At 41.5% G+C, this 19,856-nt stretch overlaps 1 protein-coding gene across 8 annotated transcripts in view; it reads left to right on the top strand.

The window, feature by feature from the left end:
• LOC139753730 (tuberin-like) overlaps window positions 1-19,856 on the top strand; it is a 582,506-nt gene that overhangs the window by 120,551 nt on the left and 442,099 nt on the right. For all 8 annotated transcript variants that reach the window (XM_071670514.1, XM_071670517.1, XM_071670516.1 and 5 more), the window contains one exon: window positions 8,390-8,612. In XM_071670514.1, the coding sequence (XP_071526615.1) occupies window positions 8,390-8,612 (223 nt within the window). The remainder of the gene's footprint in view (window positions 1-8,389; window positions 8,613-19,856) is intronic.

Here is a 19,856-nt window from a genome sequence, read left to right as displayed (position 1 = left end):
AGGCAAGTGTTTTGGGAGTAGCCGAGTGAGTGTGTTAGTAGTTTTTACGCACAAAACCGGGTTATAGTGACGGGTGATTTGAATGCAAAGGTGAGTAGTGTGGCAGTTAAAGGAATAATTGGTGTACATGGGGTGTTCAGTGTTGTAAATGGAAATGAAGAGCTTGTAGATTTATGTGCTGAAAAAGGACTAGTGATTGGGAATACCTGGTATAAAAAGAGAGAGATACATAAGTATATGTATGTAAGTTGGAGAGATGGCCAGAGAGGGTTATTGGATTATGTGTTAATTGATAGGCGCGCGAAAGAAAGACTTTTGGATGTTAATGCGCTGAGAAGTGCAACTGGAGGGATGTCTGATCATTATTTTGTGGAGGCGAAGGTGAAGATTTGTAGAGGTTTTCAGAAAAGAAGAGAGAATGTTAGGGTGAAGAGAGTGGTGAGAGTAAGTGAGCTTGGGAAGGAGACTTGTGTGAGGAAGTACCAGGAGAGACTGATTGCAGAATGGAAAAAGGTGAGAGCAGAGGATGTCAGGGGAGTGGGGGAGGAATGGGATGTATTTAGGGAAGCAGTGATGGCTTGGGCAAAAGATGCTTGTGGCATAAGAAGCGTGGGTGGTGGGCAGATTAGAAAGGGTAGTGAGATGTGGGATGAAGAAGTAAGATTATTAGTGAAAGAGAAGAGAGAGGCATTTGGATGATATTTACAGGGAAATAGTGCAAATGACTGGGAAATGTATAAAAGAAAGAAGCAGGTTTTCAAAAGAAAGGTGCAAGAGGTGAAAAAGGGCAAATAAGAGTTGGGGTGAGAGAGTATCATTAGATTTTAGGGAGAATAAAAAGATGTTTTGGAAGGAGTTAAATAAAGTGCGTAAGTCAAGAGAACAAATATGTGAGGTGATAACTAGTAGTGGTGATGTGAGGAGGAGATGGAGTGAGTATTTTGATGGTTTGTTGAATGTGTTAGATGATAGAGTGGCAGATATAGGGTGTTTTGGACGATGTGGTGTGTGAACTGAGAGGGTTGAGGAGAATGATTTGGTAAACAGAGAAGAGGTAGTAAAAGCTTTGCAGATGAAAGCTGGCAAGGCAGTGGATTTTGGATGGTATTGCAGTGTTCTTCACTGGTTGGTAAGGATATTTAATGTAGGTTTGACTCATAGTGAGGTGCCTGAGGATTGGCAGAATGCATGCATAGTTCCATTGTACAAAGGCAAAGGGGATAAAGGTGAGTGCTCAAATTACAGAGGTATAAGTTTGTTGAGTATTCCTGGGAAATTATATGGGAGGGTATTTTTTGAGAGGGTGAAGGCATCTGCAGAGCATCAGATTAGGGAAGAGCAGTGTGGTTTCGGAAGTGGTAGAGGATGTGTGGATTAGGTGTTTGCTTTGAAGAATGTATGCGAGAAATATGTAGAAAAGCAAATGGATTTGTATATAGCATTTATGGATCTGGAGAAGGCATATGATAGAGTTCATACAGATGCTTTGTGGAAGGTTTTAAGAGTATATCATGTGGGAGGTAAGTTGTCAGAAGTAGTGAAAATTTTATGCCAAGGATGTAAGGCATGGGTACAAGTAGGGAGAGAGGAAAGTGATTGGTTCTCACTGAATGTCTGTTTGTGGCAAGGGTGCGTGATGTCTCCATGGTTGTTTGATTTTTTATGGATGGAGTTGTTAAGGAGGTCAATGCAAGAGTTTTGGAGAGAGGGGCAAGTATGCAGTCTGTTGAAGATGAGAAAGCTTGGGAATTAAGTCGGATTTTGTTCGCTGATGATACAGAGCTGTTGGCTGATTCGTGTGAGAAAGTGCAGAAACTGATGACTGAGCTTGGTAAAGTGTGTGAAAGAATAAAGTTGAGAGTAAATGTGAATAAGAGCAAGGTTATTAGGTACAGTAGGGTTCAGGGACAAGTCAAATGGGAGGTAAGTTTGAATGGAGAAAAACTGGAATTAGTGAAGTGTTATCTGGGAGTGGATTTGGCAGTGGATGGAACCATTGAAGCGGAAGTGAGTCACAGGATGAGGGAGGGGGTGAAAGATCTGGGAGCATTGGAAAATGTGTGGATGGCGAGAACATTATCTCAGAAAGCAAAAATAGGTATGTTTGAAGGAATAGTGGTTCCAACAATGCTATATGGTTGTGAGGCATGGGCTATATATAGGGCTGCACGGAGGAGGGTGTATGTGTTGGAAATGAGATGTTTGAGGACAGTGTGGTGTAAGGTGGTTTGATTAAGTAATGAAAGGGTAAGAGATCTCTGTGGTAATATAAAAGAGTGTGGTTGAGAGAGCAGAAGAGAGTATTTTGAAATGGTTTGGTCACAGGGAGAGAATGAGTGAGGAAAGATTGACCAAGAGAATATATGTGTCAGAGGTGCAGGGAATGAGGAGAAGTGGGAGACCAAATTGGAGGTGGAAAGATGGAGTGAAAAAGATTTTGAATGATTGGGGCCTCGACATGCAGGAGGGTGAAAGGCGTACAAGGAATAGAGTGAATGGGAACGATGTGGTATACTGGGGTTGACGTATTGTCAATGGATTGAACCAGGGCATGAGAAGCATCAGGGTTAAACCATGGAAAGTTTTGTGGGGCCTTGATGTGGAAAGGTAGCTGTGGCTTCAGTGCATTATACATGACAGCTAGAGACTGAATGTGAACGAATGTGGCTTTTGTTGTCTTTTCCTAGCGTTACCTTGTGCGAATGCGGGGGGGAGGGGGTTGTCATTTCATGTGTGGAGGGGTGGCAACGGGAATGAATAAGACAGCACATATGAATTATGTACATGTGTATATATGTATGTATCTATGTTTATGTTGAAATGTATAGGTATGAATAGGTGCGTGTGTGGACGTGTATGTATATACATGTATATGTGGGTGGGTTGGGCCATTCTTTCTTCTGTTTCCTTGTGCTACCTAGCTAACGTGGGAGATGGCGGCAAGGTATAATGAATGAATAGATTTATTATTTTTTTTTTCCTTTTTACTTTGTCGCTGTCTCCCGCATTAACAAGGTAGCGCAAGGAAACAGACGAAAGAATGGCTCAACCCACCCACATACACATGTATATACATACATGTCCACACACGCACATATACATACCTATACATCTCAACGTATACAATACACACTTACAGACATATACATATATACACATGTACATAATTCATACTGTGTGCCCTTATTCATTCCCGTCACCACCCCACCACACATGAAATAACAACACCCTCCCCCCCACATGTGCGCGAGGTAGTGCTAGGAAAAGACAACAAAGGCCACATTCGTTCAGACTCAGTCTCTAGCTGTCATGTATAATGCACCGAAACCACAGCTCCCTTTCCACATCCAGGCCCCACAGAACTTTCCATGGTTTACCCCCAGACGCTTCACATGCCCTGGTTCAATCCATTGACAGCACGTCAACCCCAGTATACCACATCGTTCCCATTCACTCTATTCCTTGCATGTCTTACACCCTCCTGCATGTTCAGGCTCCGGTCACTCAAAATCTTTTTCACTCCATCTTTCCACCTCCAGTTTGGTCTCCTACTTCTTGTTCCCTCCACCTCTGACACATATATCCTCTTTGTCGATCTTTCCTCACTCATTCTCTCCAGGTGACCAAACTATTTCAAAACACCCTCTTCTGCTCTCTGAACCACACTCTTCTTATTACCACTCATCTCTCTTAGCCTTTCATTACTTACTCGATCAAACCACCTCACACCACATATTGTCCTCAAACATCTCGTGTTCAACACATCCACCCTCCACTGCACAACTCTATCTATAGCCCATGCCTCACAACCATATATCATTGTTGGAACCACTATTCCTTGAAACATACCCATTTTTGCTTTCCAAGATAATGTTCTCGTCTTCCACACATTCTTCAACGCTCCCAGAACCTTCACCCCCTCCCCCACCCTATGATTTACTTCTGCTTCCATGGTTCCATCTGCTGCCAAATCCACTCCCAGGTATCTAAAACACTTCACTTCCTCTGGTTTTTCTCCATTCAAAGTTTCTAACAGTTGACTTGTCCTTGAACCCTACTGTAGCTAATAACCTTGCTCTTATTCACATTTACTCTCAGGATTCTTCTTTCACACACTTTACCAAACTCAGTCACCAGCTTCTGCAGTTTCTCACCGGAATCAGCCACCAGCGCTGTATTATAAGCGAACAACAACTGACTCACTTCCCAAGCTTTCTCATCCACAACAGACTGCCTACTTGCCCCTCTTTCCAAAACTCTTGCATTCACCTCCCTAACAACCCCTTCCATAAACAAATTAAACACCCATGGAGACATCACGCACCCCTGCCGCAAACCAACATTCACTGAGAACCAATTACTTTCCTCTCTTCCTACACATACACATGCCTTACATCCTTGATAAAAACTTTTCACTGCTTCTAATAACTTGCCTCCCATACCATATATTCTTAATACCTTCCACAGATCATCTCTATCAACTCTGTCGTATACCTTCACCAGATCCATAAGTGCTACATACAAATCCATTTGCTTTTCTAAGTATTTCTCACATACATTCTTCATAGCAAACACCTGATCCACACATCCTCTACCACTTCTGAAACCACACTGCTCTTCCCCAATCTGATACTATGTACATGCCTTCACCCTCCTAATTAATACCCTCCCATATAATTTCCCAGGAATACTCAACAAACTTATACCTCTGTAATTTGAGCACTCACTTTTATCCCTTTTGCCTTTGTACAATGGCACTATGCAAGCATTCTGCCAATCCTCAGGCACCTCACCATGAGTCATACATACATTAAATAATCCTACCAACCAGTCAACAAAACAGTCACCCCCGTTTTTAATAAATTCCACTGCAATACCATCCGAACCCGCTGGCTTGCATGTTCCGCAAAGCTTTTACTACCTCTTCTTTGTTTACCAAATCATTCACCCTAACCCTCCCACTTTGCACACCACCTCGACCAAAACACCCTATATCTGCCACTCTATCATCAAACACATTCAACAAACCTTCAAAATACTCACTCCATCTCCGTCTCACATCACCAGTACTTATCACCTCCCCATTTGCCCCATTCACTGAAGTTCCCATTTGTTCCCTTGTCTTATGCACTTTACCTCCTTCCAAATCATCTTTTTATTCTCCCTAAAATTTAATGATACTCTCTCACCCCAACTCTCATTTGCCCTCTTTTTCACCTCTTGCACCTTTCTTTTGACCTCCTGCCTCTTTCTTTTATACATCTCCCAATCATTTGCATTATTTCCTTGCAAAAATTGTCCAAGTGCTTCTCTCTTCCACTAATAATCTTACTTCTTCATCCCACCACTCATTACCCTTTCTAATCTGCTCACCTCCCATGCTTTCTCATGCCACAAGCATCTTTTGCACAAGCCGTCACTGCTTTCCTTAATACATCCCATTCCTCCCCTACTCCCCTTACCTCCTTTGTTCTCACCTTTTTCCATTACAGCTGTACTCAGTCTCTCCTGGTACTTCATCACACAAGTCTCCTTCCCTCAGCTCACTTACTCTCACCACTCTTCACCCCAACATTCTCTCTTCTTTTCTGAAAACCTCTACAAATCTTCACCTTCGCCTCCACAAGATAATGATAAGACATCCCTCCAGTTGCACCTCTCAGCACGTTAACATCCAAAAGTCTCTCTTTCGTGCTCCTGTCAATTAACACGTAATCCAAAAATGCTGTCTGGCTATCTCTCCTACTTACATAAGTATTCTTATGTATATCTTTCTTTTTAAACCAGATATTCCCAATCACCAGTCCTCTTTCAGCATGTAAATCTACAAGCTCTTCACCATTTCCGTTTATAACACTGAACACCCCATGTACACCAATTATTCCCTCAACTGCTACATTACTCACCTTTGCATTCAAATCACCCATCATTATAACCCGGTCTTGTGCATCAAAACTACTAACACACTCATTCAGCTGCTCCCAAAACACTTGCCTCTTGTGATCTTTCTTCTCATGCCCAGGTGCACATGCACCAATAATCACCCATCTCTCTCCATCTACTTTGTTTTACCCATATCAATCTAGAGTTTGCTTTCTTACACTCTATCACATACTCCCACCACTCCTGTTTCAGGAGTAGTGCTACTCCTTCCCTTGCTCTTGCCCTCTCACTAACCCCTGACTTTACTCCCAAGACATTTCCAAACCACTCTTCCCTTTTACCCTTGAGCTTCGTTTCAGTGAGACACAAAACATCCAGGTTCCTTTCCTCAAACATACTACCTATTTCTCCTTTTTTCTCATCTTGGTTACATCCACACACATTTAGACACCCCAGTGTGAGCTTTCAAGGAGGATGAGCACACCCCGCGTGACTCCTGTTTCCCTTTTTAGAAAGTTAAAATACAAGGAAAGGAGTGTTTCTAGGAGTTTGAGCTGTGAACATGCAGGACTGTGAAATGATTCAGAGAGATCTTAACTTAGTAGCAGAGTGGTCAGATAGATGGCAAATGAAGTAATGTAGACAAGTGTAAAGTTATGCCCTTTGGAGACAAGAATATATGTTAGACTACAAACTGTTTGGAAAGTCTCTAACTAAAGTTAATTAAGAAAAGGACCTTTGAGTTGTCATTAGCAACAATTTGAAATACACTAAACATTGTCAAGCAGCAAGTAAAAAGGCAACCAAATGTTAGGTTTCATAATTCTCTGGTAAGACCACACCTTGAATATGCAGTCCATTTTTGGTCCCCAAACTATAAAAAGCTATGGAAAGATTAAGGCAGGTACAAAGACTCATGACAAATTTGATTATATCCCTTAGAGAGCTGATGTGTGGAGAGGCTAAAATGATTGGATCTCTTTTCTCTTAAAAAACATAGACTTTGTGGCAACATAGTCCAAGTTTTCAAAATTCTGAAGAAGTTCGATGAAATAAACCACAAGCATCTTCTCAAATTACGAGAAAATGCAGTTACTGGGACAAATGGAATTAAATTCAAAGCTAAAAGATGTAGTACAGACGTGGAAAAAGCTTTTCCTATAGGTTTGTTGAGCACTGGAATAAGTTACCATCAGATGCAGTGAATGCCAAAACTATAGATATCTCCAAAGGTTGTTTTGGACACATATATTATGAATTCAGGTATTCACTGAGAAAAACGCCAGAAACAAACGCATAAATGACAGTGGTAATGGGGACACAGAATGCTAAATTGCAGCAGTGAGGGGTCTGTGATAGCTTAAAAAGCTACTGAGCAGAATTACTTTTTTTTTTTTTTATCTTTCCAACAAACCAGTAATGGGCCAATCAGGCATCCTGTTGTCTGTCTTTCTCATGTAGACTCATATAAAAAAGTCTCTTTTGTATGCCTGTCAATCAGTGTGTAATATAATGATGCCCCCTTATCATTTTACCTACTTTCCTTCATATATTTATGTATGTCGATCTTTTTTAACCAGTTATTCTCAATCAAAAGTCCTTTTTAAGTGCATAATTCTACAAGCTGTTCACCTTACTGAAAATGGTGTGTCCTTGGTTATATCCTCAACTGCCATATTACTTTCATTTTTTAATTACCCAGCACTGATGTATCAATGTGCTGACAACCTGATACACCTGCTTCCAAAAACACTTGCTTCGCTTCTTCTTTCTCAGGCCAGAGGCATAAGCACTAAGAGTCACCCATTTTGATATACCTTTTTTCAGTTTTGCCCACATTAGTGTGGAGCTCTCTTCCTTACTCGCACATTCCCACAACTGCTTTGGCAGTGCTTCTACCCCTTCCTTAGCCCTTGCCCTCTCAATGACCCCAGGCTTTACTCCAAAGATATCTCCATACCATCCTCCCCTTTATCCTTAAGTTTTGTTTCACAGAGAGCCAGAGCATCTGGGTTCCTTTCTTCAACCATATTACCTATCTTTCAAGAAGGATAAGCAACATTCAAATGCCTAGGCTTGAGCTTTCAAGGAGGATAAGTACTCCTTGCTTAGCTGCTCCTGTTTCATCTTTTAGAAACTGATATACAAGAAGGGAAAATGTGGGTAGAATTATTTCACCCCTAACCCCAGAGATAGTCTTGAAAAAAAGGAAAAATGTGATGTTAAAGAATGTGTGGTGACCATGACTGGGCGAAAGATGATTTTGTTTTTCCTAGTTTATATAGATTTGATACATGATTGTTGTATGATAGTTGAACATGATCGGATTTGTAGTTTATGCTTAAATCTGATTTATACACCTTGGTGATTCTAAGATGTTAAGCTTATCTAGGACATAATTTCTTAAATAGCAAATATTATGTATACATGTTGGATAAAAACTAGTCTGATGCAGTTATATAGGAGCCTGCAGATCTTAAAGATTTATGAAATCAATATTTTTCAGATCCTTGAAATGATATTAGAGATGAGAGTAAACTCAAAGTACCAAATAGGATTCCCAGGATTAAACATTAAAGATGGCAAAGATGAGGGAGGTCTGGTCTCCTTTCTACTTCCATGTTTTTCTCCATACTTGACTGTGGATCATAAACCTGGCCAGAAACTTTCAGCAGCTCACAGAGAGAGGGAGCAACAGGAAGAAGAGTTACTGGGATTCTCACCTACAAGTAAGAATTCATACGTCTTTGGACAGTTTCCTGTACTGCTGCACATGGTAAATGTAGTTTAGAGATGCGTTGGCAAAATTTATCCTTAGACATTGACATCAGTACAGATCTTAAAGAAACATTTTGTTGCTAGTTACCTTCTTGTGATTGATTATGTATAGAAGGGAATTTTACACTTGTAGAGTCTCTTCTCAAATTGTGTTGAGCTTCAGAGCACAAAACACACTTCGTTGCTTTCTTTGATCTTTCCTTCTTTCATGTGTCCATCCTAATATTGCAGAAAACGGTAGTAATCTTAAGGTTCCAAGATGGACATTTTTTTTTGAAATGAAACTCATAAACCATGTTAGCAAGTATGCTGCATACAGTTTTTCTGCATGCCATTATACATATTATGTTGCTGATATGGCATTTATTGCTTTTCTAAAGCATGGAAGCTTGCCATATCAGAGATGTTAATGACAGGTTGTAGCCTTTCAGAAAATGAGGCCATTTGTTCATAGGAACTGGTAACTCCTGATTGATATTCTGTAATATTTATGTGCTACTCATGTATGAATGTTTTTCAGAACATGAATTTTACTGTAATTGTGTATAGCTATGACTAGGTTTAGTGGTGATGTTTTTAGGGGATGTGGGGACAGAACAGATTGAATATGAGTTTGAATCAGAGGACTCAGAGGAAGTAGTGTGCTGTAGGCACCTAGGAGAAAATGTGGCAGAAAATTGAACCAAGGTATACTGAACTAGGGCACATTGAGTGTTCAGGACAAACCATGGATAGTCTACGAATATTTACTGTTGATAGACTTTGGTTCCAGTTCATTATACATAACAGCCAGAGACCGTATGGAAATGAGACCATTGTGCATCCCTTTGTGATGCTACTTCCTGAAGGCAAGAAAGGCTTTCTTGTATAAGAAAAAGTGTACAATACAGGTGTAACTGCTTTTGACTATTTGTATTTAGCAATATTTTTGAAAGCTAGAAAAAAGATAGCTTGAATAGAAATTCATGATAAACCATGCATAGTATGAGTATTTGCTGTCAGTGATAAACTTTGGTTCCAGTTCATTGGTTATGACAGCCAGAGACTGTGTGGAAATGAAGCCATTTGACATCTTTTTCTGATGCTACCTCATAAAGGCAGGAAAGGCATTTCTGTAAAAAAGAAAAAAAAAAGAAATGCAGTACAGGTATAACTATTGTGGACATTGCTATTACTATTTAGCCAGCCCTGTTTTGAGAAGGCTAGAAAAAACTAGCTTGAATGAAAGTTTTTATCATATTCTTTTTCTTGATCACCATTTCCCACATTAGCGAGGTAGTGCCAAGAAACAGACAGCGAAAGTCCACATCCACTCATGTACAGTGCTGGTGGAAAAAACTGATGTGCCCAACTTAGTGTGATGCATCATAGATATATCAATAAACAAGATAAAATAGGTATTCAACCCCCCCCCCCCCCCCTACTTCATGACATCCCCTGACCTTAATACAGTTGTGAAGGTGCTTGGGAACAGATGCTGCTAGATGCTGAAGGTATTTAGGGTAAAGGTTGTCCCAAATATCTGGAATGGCATCCTGGAGCTTGAGAATGATGGGTGTAGCCCACCTACACAACTGTGACTTTATAATCAACTACAAGTTCTCAATAGGATTGAAGTCATGTGAATTACTTGGCCAGTCCTGAATGTATGTCCTACCACAAAATGCAGACCAGTCACATATTGATTAAGTGGTGTGGCACGGTACACCATCTTACATAAAAATGTCACAACCAGTCTTCTCAAAACAGTCTGGTAATTCATCACACAGCAGCTCCAGTTATCGATTCTGACTCATTGTTACATTTCAAGGTAAAAACATAACTTCTAACACCATTATAGCCAGAAGCTCCTCAAACCATTAGTGAATCTGGAAATTTTACAGTTGCTTGAATGTACTTAGGGTCGTATGGGTCACTACCTGACATCCGGTACACTTTGCATCTATGACTACCAGTAACACCAAATGTAGCCTTACCAGACCACACTTTCTTCCCCTTTTTGTTGTCGCTGCAAATATTTCTTAGCAATTGCAAGTCTATTCTTGAACTGGCAGGCTGTCAGAAGTGGTTTCTTGTGAGGCATACATCTCTTGAATTTAGAGTCATCAGGGAGCTGGGTATGAACAATAGCTCAGACACATGACCAAGCAGCCTAGGATTATCTTCTTTCAAATGTTGTGCTGAAATATGTGGATTCTTGTTTACCTGATATTGGATAACCTTCAGAGTGCTTTAGGAAGTGATACAAGGTCATCCAGGTTATTTCTTCTGGGAAGGAATGTCAGTGCCACCACTGTCAACAAAGTGCTTCGTCCATCTTTGCACATTTCATAGTGCCAGCCCTGAACTTTCAGCTAATTCTTTATTACTCTTCCCTGATTGTGAAGGATACAGTAGCAGCAATAGCCTCTTTCAACAAGTCCTTGGGGCCAGGCATTGCAGCACAAATCCACCAGAAAGCACATGTGGGTAGGGTAGAAAAGCAGATGTGTGGGAGACAACAACAAAAAATATTGTCCCACCATAATAGCTCCAGGCAGACTTACCATCAGCTATTGCTACCCCTTCCCCCACCATCATCACCATCACCAACGATTTTGGGCTGCCCTAGTGTTTTTCATAATTTCAGTCTTGTTTTGGGGTATGATACAAATGGGCAAAAAATGCTAGTGCAGTCCCTATCAAGCCAATTTGTTCTGCTATTGCAGTTGAATTTATGAAGAAAGGGGGTGATTGTGTTGTTGATTGGTTACTAAGGATATTCACTGTATGTATGGATGATGGTGAAGTGCCTGAGGACTGGCAGAATGCATGGATAGTGCCATTGTACAAAGGCAGAAGGGATAAAGGTGTGTTCAAACTATAGAAGCATAAATTTATTGAATATTCGTGGAAAGTTGTATGGGAGGGTACCGATTAAGAGGGTGAAGGCAGCTAAAGAGCATCAGAAATGGTAGAGGATGTGTGGATCAGGTGTTTGCTTTGATGAATGTATTTGAGAAATACCTGGAAAAACAGATGGATTTGTATGTGGCATTTATAGGTCTGGAGAGGACATATGATAGGGTTGATAGAGATACTTTATGGAAAGTCTTTAGAGTATACGGTGTGGGTGGTAAGCTCTTAGAAGCAGAGAAGTATTTATCAAGGGTGTAAGTCATATGTGTGAGTAGGAAGAAAGGAGAGTAATTGGTTTCCAGTGAAGGTAGGTCTGCAGCAGGGGTGTGTGATGTCCCCATGTCTGTTTGATTTGTTCATGGATTGGGTGGCTAGGGAGGTAAATGCAAGAATTTTGGAGATAGGGTGCATATACAGTTTGTTGTGGATGAGAGGGCCTGGAAAGTGAGTCAGTTATTGTTCACCGACGATACAGCACTGGTGGCTGATTCGAGTGAAAAACTGCAGAAGTTGGTGACTGAGTTTGGAAAAGTGTGTGAAAGGAGAAAGTTGCAAGTAAATGTGAATAAGAGCAAGTTTATTAGGTTCAGCAGGGTTGAGGGACAAGTTAGTTGGGATATGAGTTTAAATGGAGAAAAATTGGTGGGAGGTGGAGTGTTTTAGATATCTGAGAGTGTACTTGGCAATGAGTGGAACCGTGGAAGTGAGTCTTAGGGTGGGGGAGGGAACAAAGGTATTGGGAGCAATGAAGAATAAGTGGAAAGAGAACATTATCTCGGAGAGTGAAAATAGGTATATTTAAGGAATAGTAGTTCCAACAATACTATATGGTTGTGAGGCATGGGCTATAGATAGGGTCGTATGAAGGAGGGTGGATGTATTGGAAATGGAAATGTTGAGGACAATATGTGGTGTGAGGCGATTTGATTAAGTAATGAAAGGGTAAGAGAGATGTATGGTATTGAAAAGAGTGTGGTTGAGAGAGCTGAAGAGGATGTGTTGAAATGGTTTGGACATATGGAGAGAATAATTAAAGAAAGGTTGACATAGAGGATATGTGTGTCAGGTGGAGGGGAAAAAAGAGAAGCAGGAGACCAAATTGGAGGTGGAATGATGGAGTGAAAAAGATTTTGTCACCGGGGCCTGAACAAACAGGAGGGTGAGAGGTGTGCCAAGGATTAGAGGGAATTGGAACAATGTGGTATACCGGGGTTGATGTTCTGTCAATGGACTGAACCAGGACATGAAACATCTGGGATAAACCATGGAAAGGTCTATGGGGCTTGGATGTGGATAGGGAGCTATGGATTCAGTGCATTACACATGACTTCTAAAGACTGAGTGTGAACAAATGTAGCCTTTTTTTTTGTGTGTGTGTCTTTTCCTGGCGCTACCTCACCGATGCAGGGGGTGGCAGTGCTTTTTATCTGTGGAGCACAGTGGTGCCTGCAGTCGATGAAGGCAAAGGAGTATGAATATGTGCATGTGTATATATGTGTATGGCTGTGTATGTATATAAGTTGATATTTATATGTATGTATTTATATGTACATGTATGAACATGTATGTAGATATAGGTGGATGGGTCTTTCTTTGTCTGTTTCCTTCTGCTACCTTGCTGGCATGGGAAGCAGTGGTCAAGTATGATGAATGAATAGATAAATAAACATATTCATATATCTTATATTTCCTCCAGAACAGGGTGCATACTTGCCCCTTTCTCCAACACTTTCATTCACCTCCCTAACCACCTCATCCATAAATAAATTCAACAACAATGGAGACATCATGCACCCGTCCCACAAACCAACATTCACTGGGGACCAATCACTTTTCTCTCTTCCTACACATACACATGCCTTGCATCCTAGGTAAAAACTTTTCAGTGCTTCCAGCGACTTACCTTCCACACCGTATAGTCTTCAAACCTTCCACAAAGCATCTAGAATCCACCTTATCATAAGCCTTCTCCAGATCCATAAATGCTACATATGAATCCATCTGATTATCTAAGTATTTCTTGCATACATTCTCACCCTTAATACCTTCTGTGGAAGGTATTAAGAATATATGGTGTGGGAGGCAAGTTGTTAGAAGCAGTGAAAAGTTTTTATCGAGGATGTAAGGCATGTGTACGTGTAGGAAGAGAGGAAAGTGATTGGTTCTCAGTGAATGTAGGTTTGCGGCAGGGGTGTGTGATGTCTCCATGGTTGTTTAATTTTTTTATGGATGGGTTGTTAGGGAGGTGAATGCAAGAGTTTTAGAAAGAGGGGCAAGTATGAAGTCTGTTGTGGATGAGAGAGCTTGGGAAGTGAGTCAGTTGTTGTTCGCTGATGATACAGCGCTGGTGGTTGATTCATGTGAGAAACTGCAGAAGCTGGTGACTGAGTTTGGTAAAGTGTGTGAAAGAAGAAAGTTAAGAGTAAATGTGAATAAGAGCAAGGTTATTAGGTACAGTAGGGTTGAGGGTCAAGTCAATTGGGAGGTAAGTTTGAATGGAGAAAAACTGGAGGAAGTAAAGTGTTTTAGGTATCTGGGAGTGGATCTGGCAGCAGATGGAACCATGGAAGCAGAAGTAAATCAAAGGGTGGGGGAGGGAGCGAAAATCCTGAAAGCCTTGAAGAATGTGTGGAAGTCGAGAACATTATCTCGGAAAGCAAAAATGGGTATGTTTGAGGGAATAGTGGTTCCAACAATGTTGTATGGTTGCGAGGCGTGGGCTATGGATAGAGTTGTGCGCAGGAGGGTAGATGTGCTGGAAATGAGATGTTTGAGGACAATGTGTGGTGTGAGGTGGTTTGATCGAGTAAGTAATGTAAGGGTAAGAGAGATGTGTGGAAATAAAAAGAGCATGGTTGAGAGAGCAGAAGAGGGTGTTTTGAAATGGTTTGGGCACATGGAGAGAATGAGTGAGGAAAGATTGACCAAGAGGATATATGTGTCGGAGGTGGAGGGAACGAGGAGAAGTGGGAGACCAAATTGGAGGTGGAAAGATGGAGTGAAAAAGATTTTGTGTGATCGGGGCCTGAACATGGAGGAGGGTGAAAGGTGGGCAAGGAATAGAGTGAATTGGATCGATGTGGTATACCGGGGTTGACGTGCTGTCAGTGGATTGAATCAGGGCAAGTGAAGTGTCTGGGGTAAACCATGGAAAGTTGTGTGGGGCCTGGATGTGGAAAGGGAGCTGTGGTTTTGGGCATTATTGCATGACAGCTGGAGACTGAGTGTGAACGAATGGGGCCTTTGTTGTCTTTTCCTAGTGCTACCTCGCACACATGAGGGGGGAGGGGGATGGTATTCCATGTGTGGCGAGGTGGCGATGGGAATGAATAAAGGCAGACAGTGTGAATTGTGTGCATGGGTATATATGTATGTGTCTGTGTGTGTATATATATGTGTACATTGAGATGTATAGGTATGTATATTTGTGTGTGTGGACGTGTATGTATATACATTGTGTATGGGGGTGGGTTGGGCCATTCCTTTCGTCTGTTTCCTTGCACTACCTCGCAAACGCGGGAGACAGCGACAAAGCAGAATAAATAAAATAAATAAATAATTCTTCAAAGCAAACACCTGATTCACACATCCTCTACCACTTTTGAAACCACACTGCTCTTTCCCAATTTGATGCTCTGTACATGCCTTTACCCTCTGAATCAATACCCTCCCATATAATTTCCCAGGAACATTCAACACACTTGTGCCTCTATGATTTGAACAGTCTTCTTTATCCCCTTTGCCTTTGTACAATGGCACTATGCTTGCATTCTGCCAATCCTTATGCACTTCACCATGATTGATGCATTAATGAATATCCTTACCAACCAGTTAACAACGCAGTCGCCCCCATTTTTTTTTTTTTTATAAATTTCACTGCACTACCATCCAAACCCACTGCCTTGCCGGCTTTCATCTTCTGCAAAGCTTTCACTACCTCTTCTCTGTTCACTAGACCATTTTCTCTGACCCTCTCACTTCGCACACCACCCTGACCAAAGCACCCTATATCTGCCACTCTGTCATAAAAAACATTCAACAGACCTTCAAAATATTTACTCCATCTCCTTCTCACTTCATCACTTCTTATTTCCTGTCCTTTTTCCCCCTTCACCGATGTTCCCATTTGCTCTTTTGTCTTATGTACTTTATTTACTGCCTTCCAAAACATCTTTTTATTCTCCCTAAAATTTAATGATACTCTTACCACAACTCTCATTTACCCTCTTTTTCACCTTTTGTACCTTTCTCTTGACCTCCTTCCACTTTCTTTTATACATTTCCTAGTCATTTGCACTACCCTGCAAAATCATCCAAACACTTCTCTCTTCCCTTTCACTAACAATCTGTCTACCTTCATTGCACCATTCACAACCCTTTCTGATCAGCCCGCCTCCCACCTTTCTAATGCCACATTTATCTTTGGTGCAAGGCATCACTGCTTCCCTAAATACATCCCATTCCTCCCCAACTCCCCTTGTGTCATGTGCTCTCACCTTTTGACATTCTGCACTTGATATCTCCTGGTACTTCCTCGCACAAGTCTCCTCTCCAAGCTAGCTCACTCACCACTCTCTTCTCTCCAACATTCTCTCTTCTTTTCTAAAAATCTCTACAAATCTTCACCTCCAGAAGATAGTGATCAGACATCCCTCCAGCTGCCCCTCTCAGTACGTTAACATCCAAAAGTCTCTCTTCTACACATACACCAATTAACACGTAATTCAATATCACCCTCTGGCCATCTCTGCTACTCGCATACATATGCTTATGTATATCTCTCTTTTTAAACCAGGTATTCCCAATCACCAGTCCTTTTTCTGCACATAAATCCACAACTCTTCACCTTTTCTTTTTACAACGCTGAACACCCCATGTACACCAATTATACCCTCAACTGCCACATTACTCGCCTTTGCATTCAAATTGCCCATCTCTATAACCTGGTCTCGTACATCAAAGCTGCTAATGCACTCACTCAGCTGCTCCCAAAACTCTTGCCTCTCATGGTCTTTCTTCTCATGCTCAGGTGCATAGGCACCAGTAATCACCCATCTTTCTCCATCCACTTTGTCTTACCCATATCAATCTAGAGTATACTTTCTTAAACTCTATCATATATTACCACTACTGCTTCAGTAGTAGTGCTATTTCTTCCTTTGCTCTTGTCCTCTCAGCAACCCCTGACTTTACTCCCAAGACTTTCCCAAACCATTCTTACCCTTTACCCTTGAGCTTCATATCACTCGGAGCCAAAACATTTAGGTTTCTTTCCTCAAACATACTACCTATCTCCTTTTTACTCATCTTGGTTACATTCACACACATTTAGACACCTCAATCTGAGCCTTCAAGGAGGATGAGCACTCCCCACATGACTCCTCCTTCTGTTTCCCTTTTAGAAATTTGAATAAAAGGACAGAGGGGCAAGTATGCAGTCTGTTCTGGATAAGAGGGCTTGGTAAGTGTGTCAGTTGTTGTTCGCTGATAATACAGCGCTGGTGGATAATTCGGGTGTGAAACAGCAGAAGTTGGTGACTGAGTTTGATAAAGTGTGTGAAAGAAGAAAGTTGAGAGTAAATGTGAATAAGAGCAAGGTTATTAGGTTCAGTAGGGTTGAGGGACAAGTTAATTGGGAGGTAAGTTTGAATGGAGAAATGCTGGAGGAAGCGAAGTGTTTTAGATATCTGAGAGTGGACTTGGCAGCAGATGGAAGCAGAAGTGAGTCACAGGGTGAGGGAGGGAGTGAAGGTTCTGGGAGATTTGAAGAATGTGTGGAAGGTGAGAAAGTTATTTCGGAGAGTAAGAATGGGTGCGTTTGAAGGAATAGTGGTTCCAACAATGCTAAATGGTTGAGGCATGGGCTATAGATAGGGTTGTGCAGAGGATGGTGGATGTGTTGGAAATGAAATGTTTGAGGACAATGTGGTGTAAGGTGGTTTGGTTGAGTAAGTAATGAAAGGGTAAGAGAGATGTGTGGTAATAAAAAGTGTGGTTGAGAGAGCAGAAGAGGGTGTGTTGAAATGGTTTGGACACTTGGAGAGAATGATTGAGGAAAGATTGAAAAAGGATATATTTGTCAGAGGTAGAAGGATGAAGAAGTGGGAGACCAAATTGGAGGTGGAAGGATGGAGTGAAAAAGATTTTAAGCGATCGGTGCCTGAACATACAGGAGGGTGAAAGGCATGCAAAGAATAGAGTGAATTGGAACGATGTGGTATACCTGGTCGAGCGTCCTGTCAATGGATTGAACCATGCCATGTGAAACGTCTGGGGTAAACCTTGGAAAGGTCTGTGGGGCTTGGATATGGAAAGGGAGCTGTGGTTTCGGTGCATTACACATGACAGCTAGAGACAGTGTAAACGAATGTGGCCTTTTTTGTCTGTTCCTGGCACTGCCTCACTGGAGTCGGGAGGTGGGATGCTATTTCATGGGTGGCAAGGTGGCAACAGGAATGGATGAAAGCAGCAAGTATGGATATGTATATGTGTATCTAGGTATATGTCTGTGTATTTATATGTGTTATACATTCAAATGTATATGTATGTATATGTGCGTATGTGGGCATTTTTGTATGTACATATGTATGTGGGTGGGTTGGGCCATTCCTCTTCTGTTTCCTTGTGCTACCTAGCTAATGCAGGAGACAGCTATTAATTATGATAAATGAAAATATATATATTCTTATATTTGGTCATTGTTTCCTGCATCAGCATGGTAGTTTTAGGAAAAAGACAGAAAATGGCCCAACCACTCACATACACATTTTTTTATCATCATACTCTTTCGGTGTTTCCCGCATTGGAGAGGTATTGCAAGGAAACAAACGAAGAATTGCCCAATCACTCGTATACACATATGTATACATAAACGCCCATACATGCACATATATGTACATATACATTTCAACATATACATACATATACATACAGACATATACATATGTACACATGTACATATTCATACTTGCTGCTTTCCTCCATTCCTGTTGCCATCCCACCAAATAGGAGACAGAGGCCCCCCCCACGAGGTAGTACCAATTAAAGACAAAATAGACCGCATTCATTCACACTTGGTTTCTAGCTGTCATTTGTAATGCACTGAAACCACAGCTCCTGTTCCACATCCAAGCCTCACAGACCTTTCCATGGTTTACCCCAGACACTTCATCTGCCTTGGTTCAATCCATTGAAAGCACGTCAACCCTGGTATATCACATCGTTCCAATTCACTCTATTCCTTGCACTCCTTTCACCCTCCTGTATGTTCAGGCCCTGATCGCTCAAAATCTTTTTCACTCCATCCTTCCACCGCCAATATTGTCTCTTGCTTCTCCTTGTTCCCTCCACCTCTGATAGATATATCCCCTTTGTCAGTCTTTCCTCACTCATTCTCTCCATGTGTTCAAAGCATTTCAACACACCCTCTTCTGCTCTCTCAACCAAACTCTATATAATACCACACATCTCTCTTACCCTTACATTACTTACTGGATCAAACCACCTCATGCAACACATTGTCCTCAAACATTTCATTTCCAACACATCCACCCTTCTCCGCACAACCCTATCTATAGCCCATGCTTTGCAACCATTGTTGGAACCACTATGCCTTCAAACTTACCCATTTTTGCTCTCTGAGATAATGTTCACATCACACATTCTTCAACGCTTCCAGAACCTTCGCCCACTGCCCCACCCTGTGACTCACTTCTGCTTCCATGGTTCCATCTGCTGCCAAGTCCACTCCCAGATATCTAAATACTTCACTTCCTTCAGTTTTTCTCAATTCAAACTGGCCTCCCAGTAAACTTGTCCCTCAACCCTACTGAACCTAATAACCTTGCTCTTATTCTCATTTACCCTCAACTTTCTTCTTTCACACACTTTACCAAACTCAGTCACCAACTAATGCAGTTTCTCACCCAAATCAGTTACCAGTGCTGTATCATTAGCTAACACCAACTGACTGACTTCCCAAGCCCTCTCATCCCTAAAAGACAGCATACGCGCCCCTTGCTCCAAACCTCTTGCATTCACCTCCCTAACCACCCCATCCATAAACAAATTAAACAGCCACGGAAACATCATGCACCCCTGCCACAAACTGACATTCACTGGGAACCAATCACTTTTTTCTTTTCCTACTTGTACACATGCCTTACATCCATGGTAGAAACTTTTCACTGCTTCTAGCAACTTATCCAACACACCATATACTCTCAAATCCTTCCTCAATGCATCTCTATCAAACCTATCATTTGCCTTCTCCAGATCCATAAATGTTACACACAAAT

This window comes from Panulirus ornatus, chromosome 15 (genome assembly GCF_036320965.1).
Source record: "Panulirus ornatus isolate Po-2019 chromosome 15, ASM3632096v1, whole genome shotgun sequence".
Taxonomy (NCBI): domain Eukaryota; kingdom Metazoa; phylum Arthropoda; class Malacostraca; order Decapoda; family Palinuridae; genus Panulirus; species Panulirus ornatus.
Note: the sequence above shows the minus strand (reverse complement) of the source record. Positions and strands in the feature narration are given on the sequence as shown.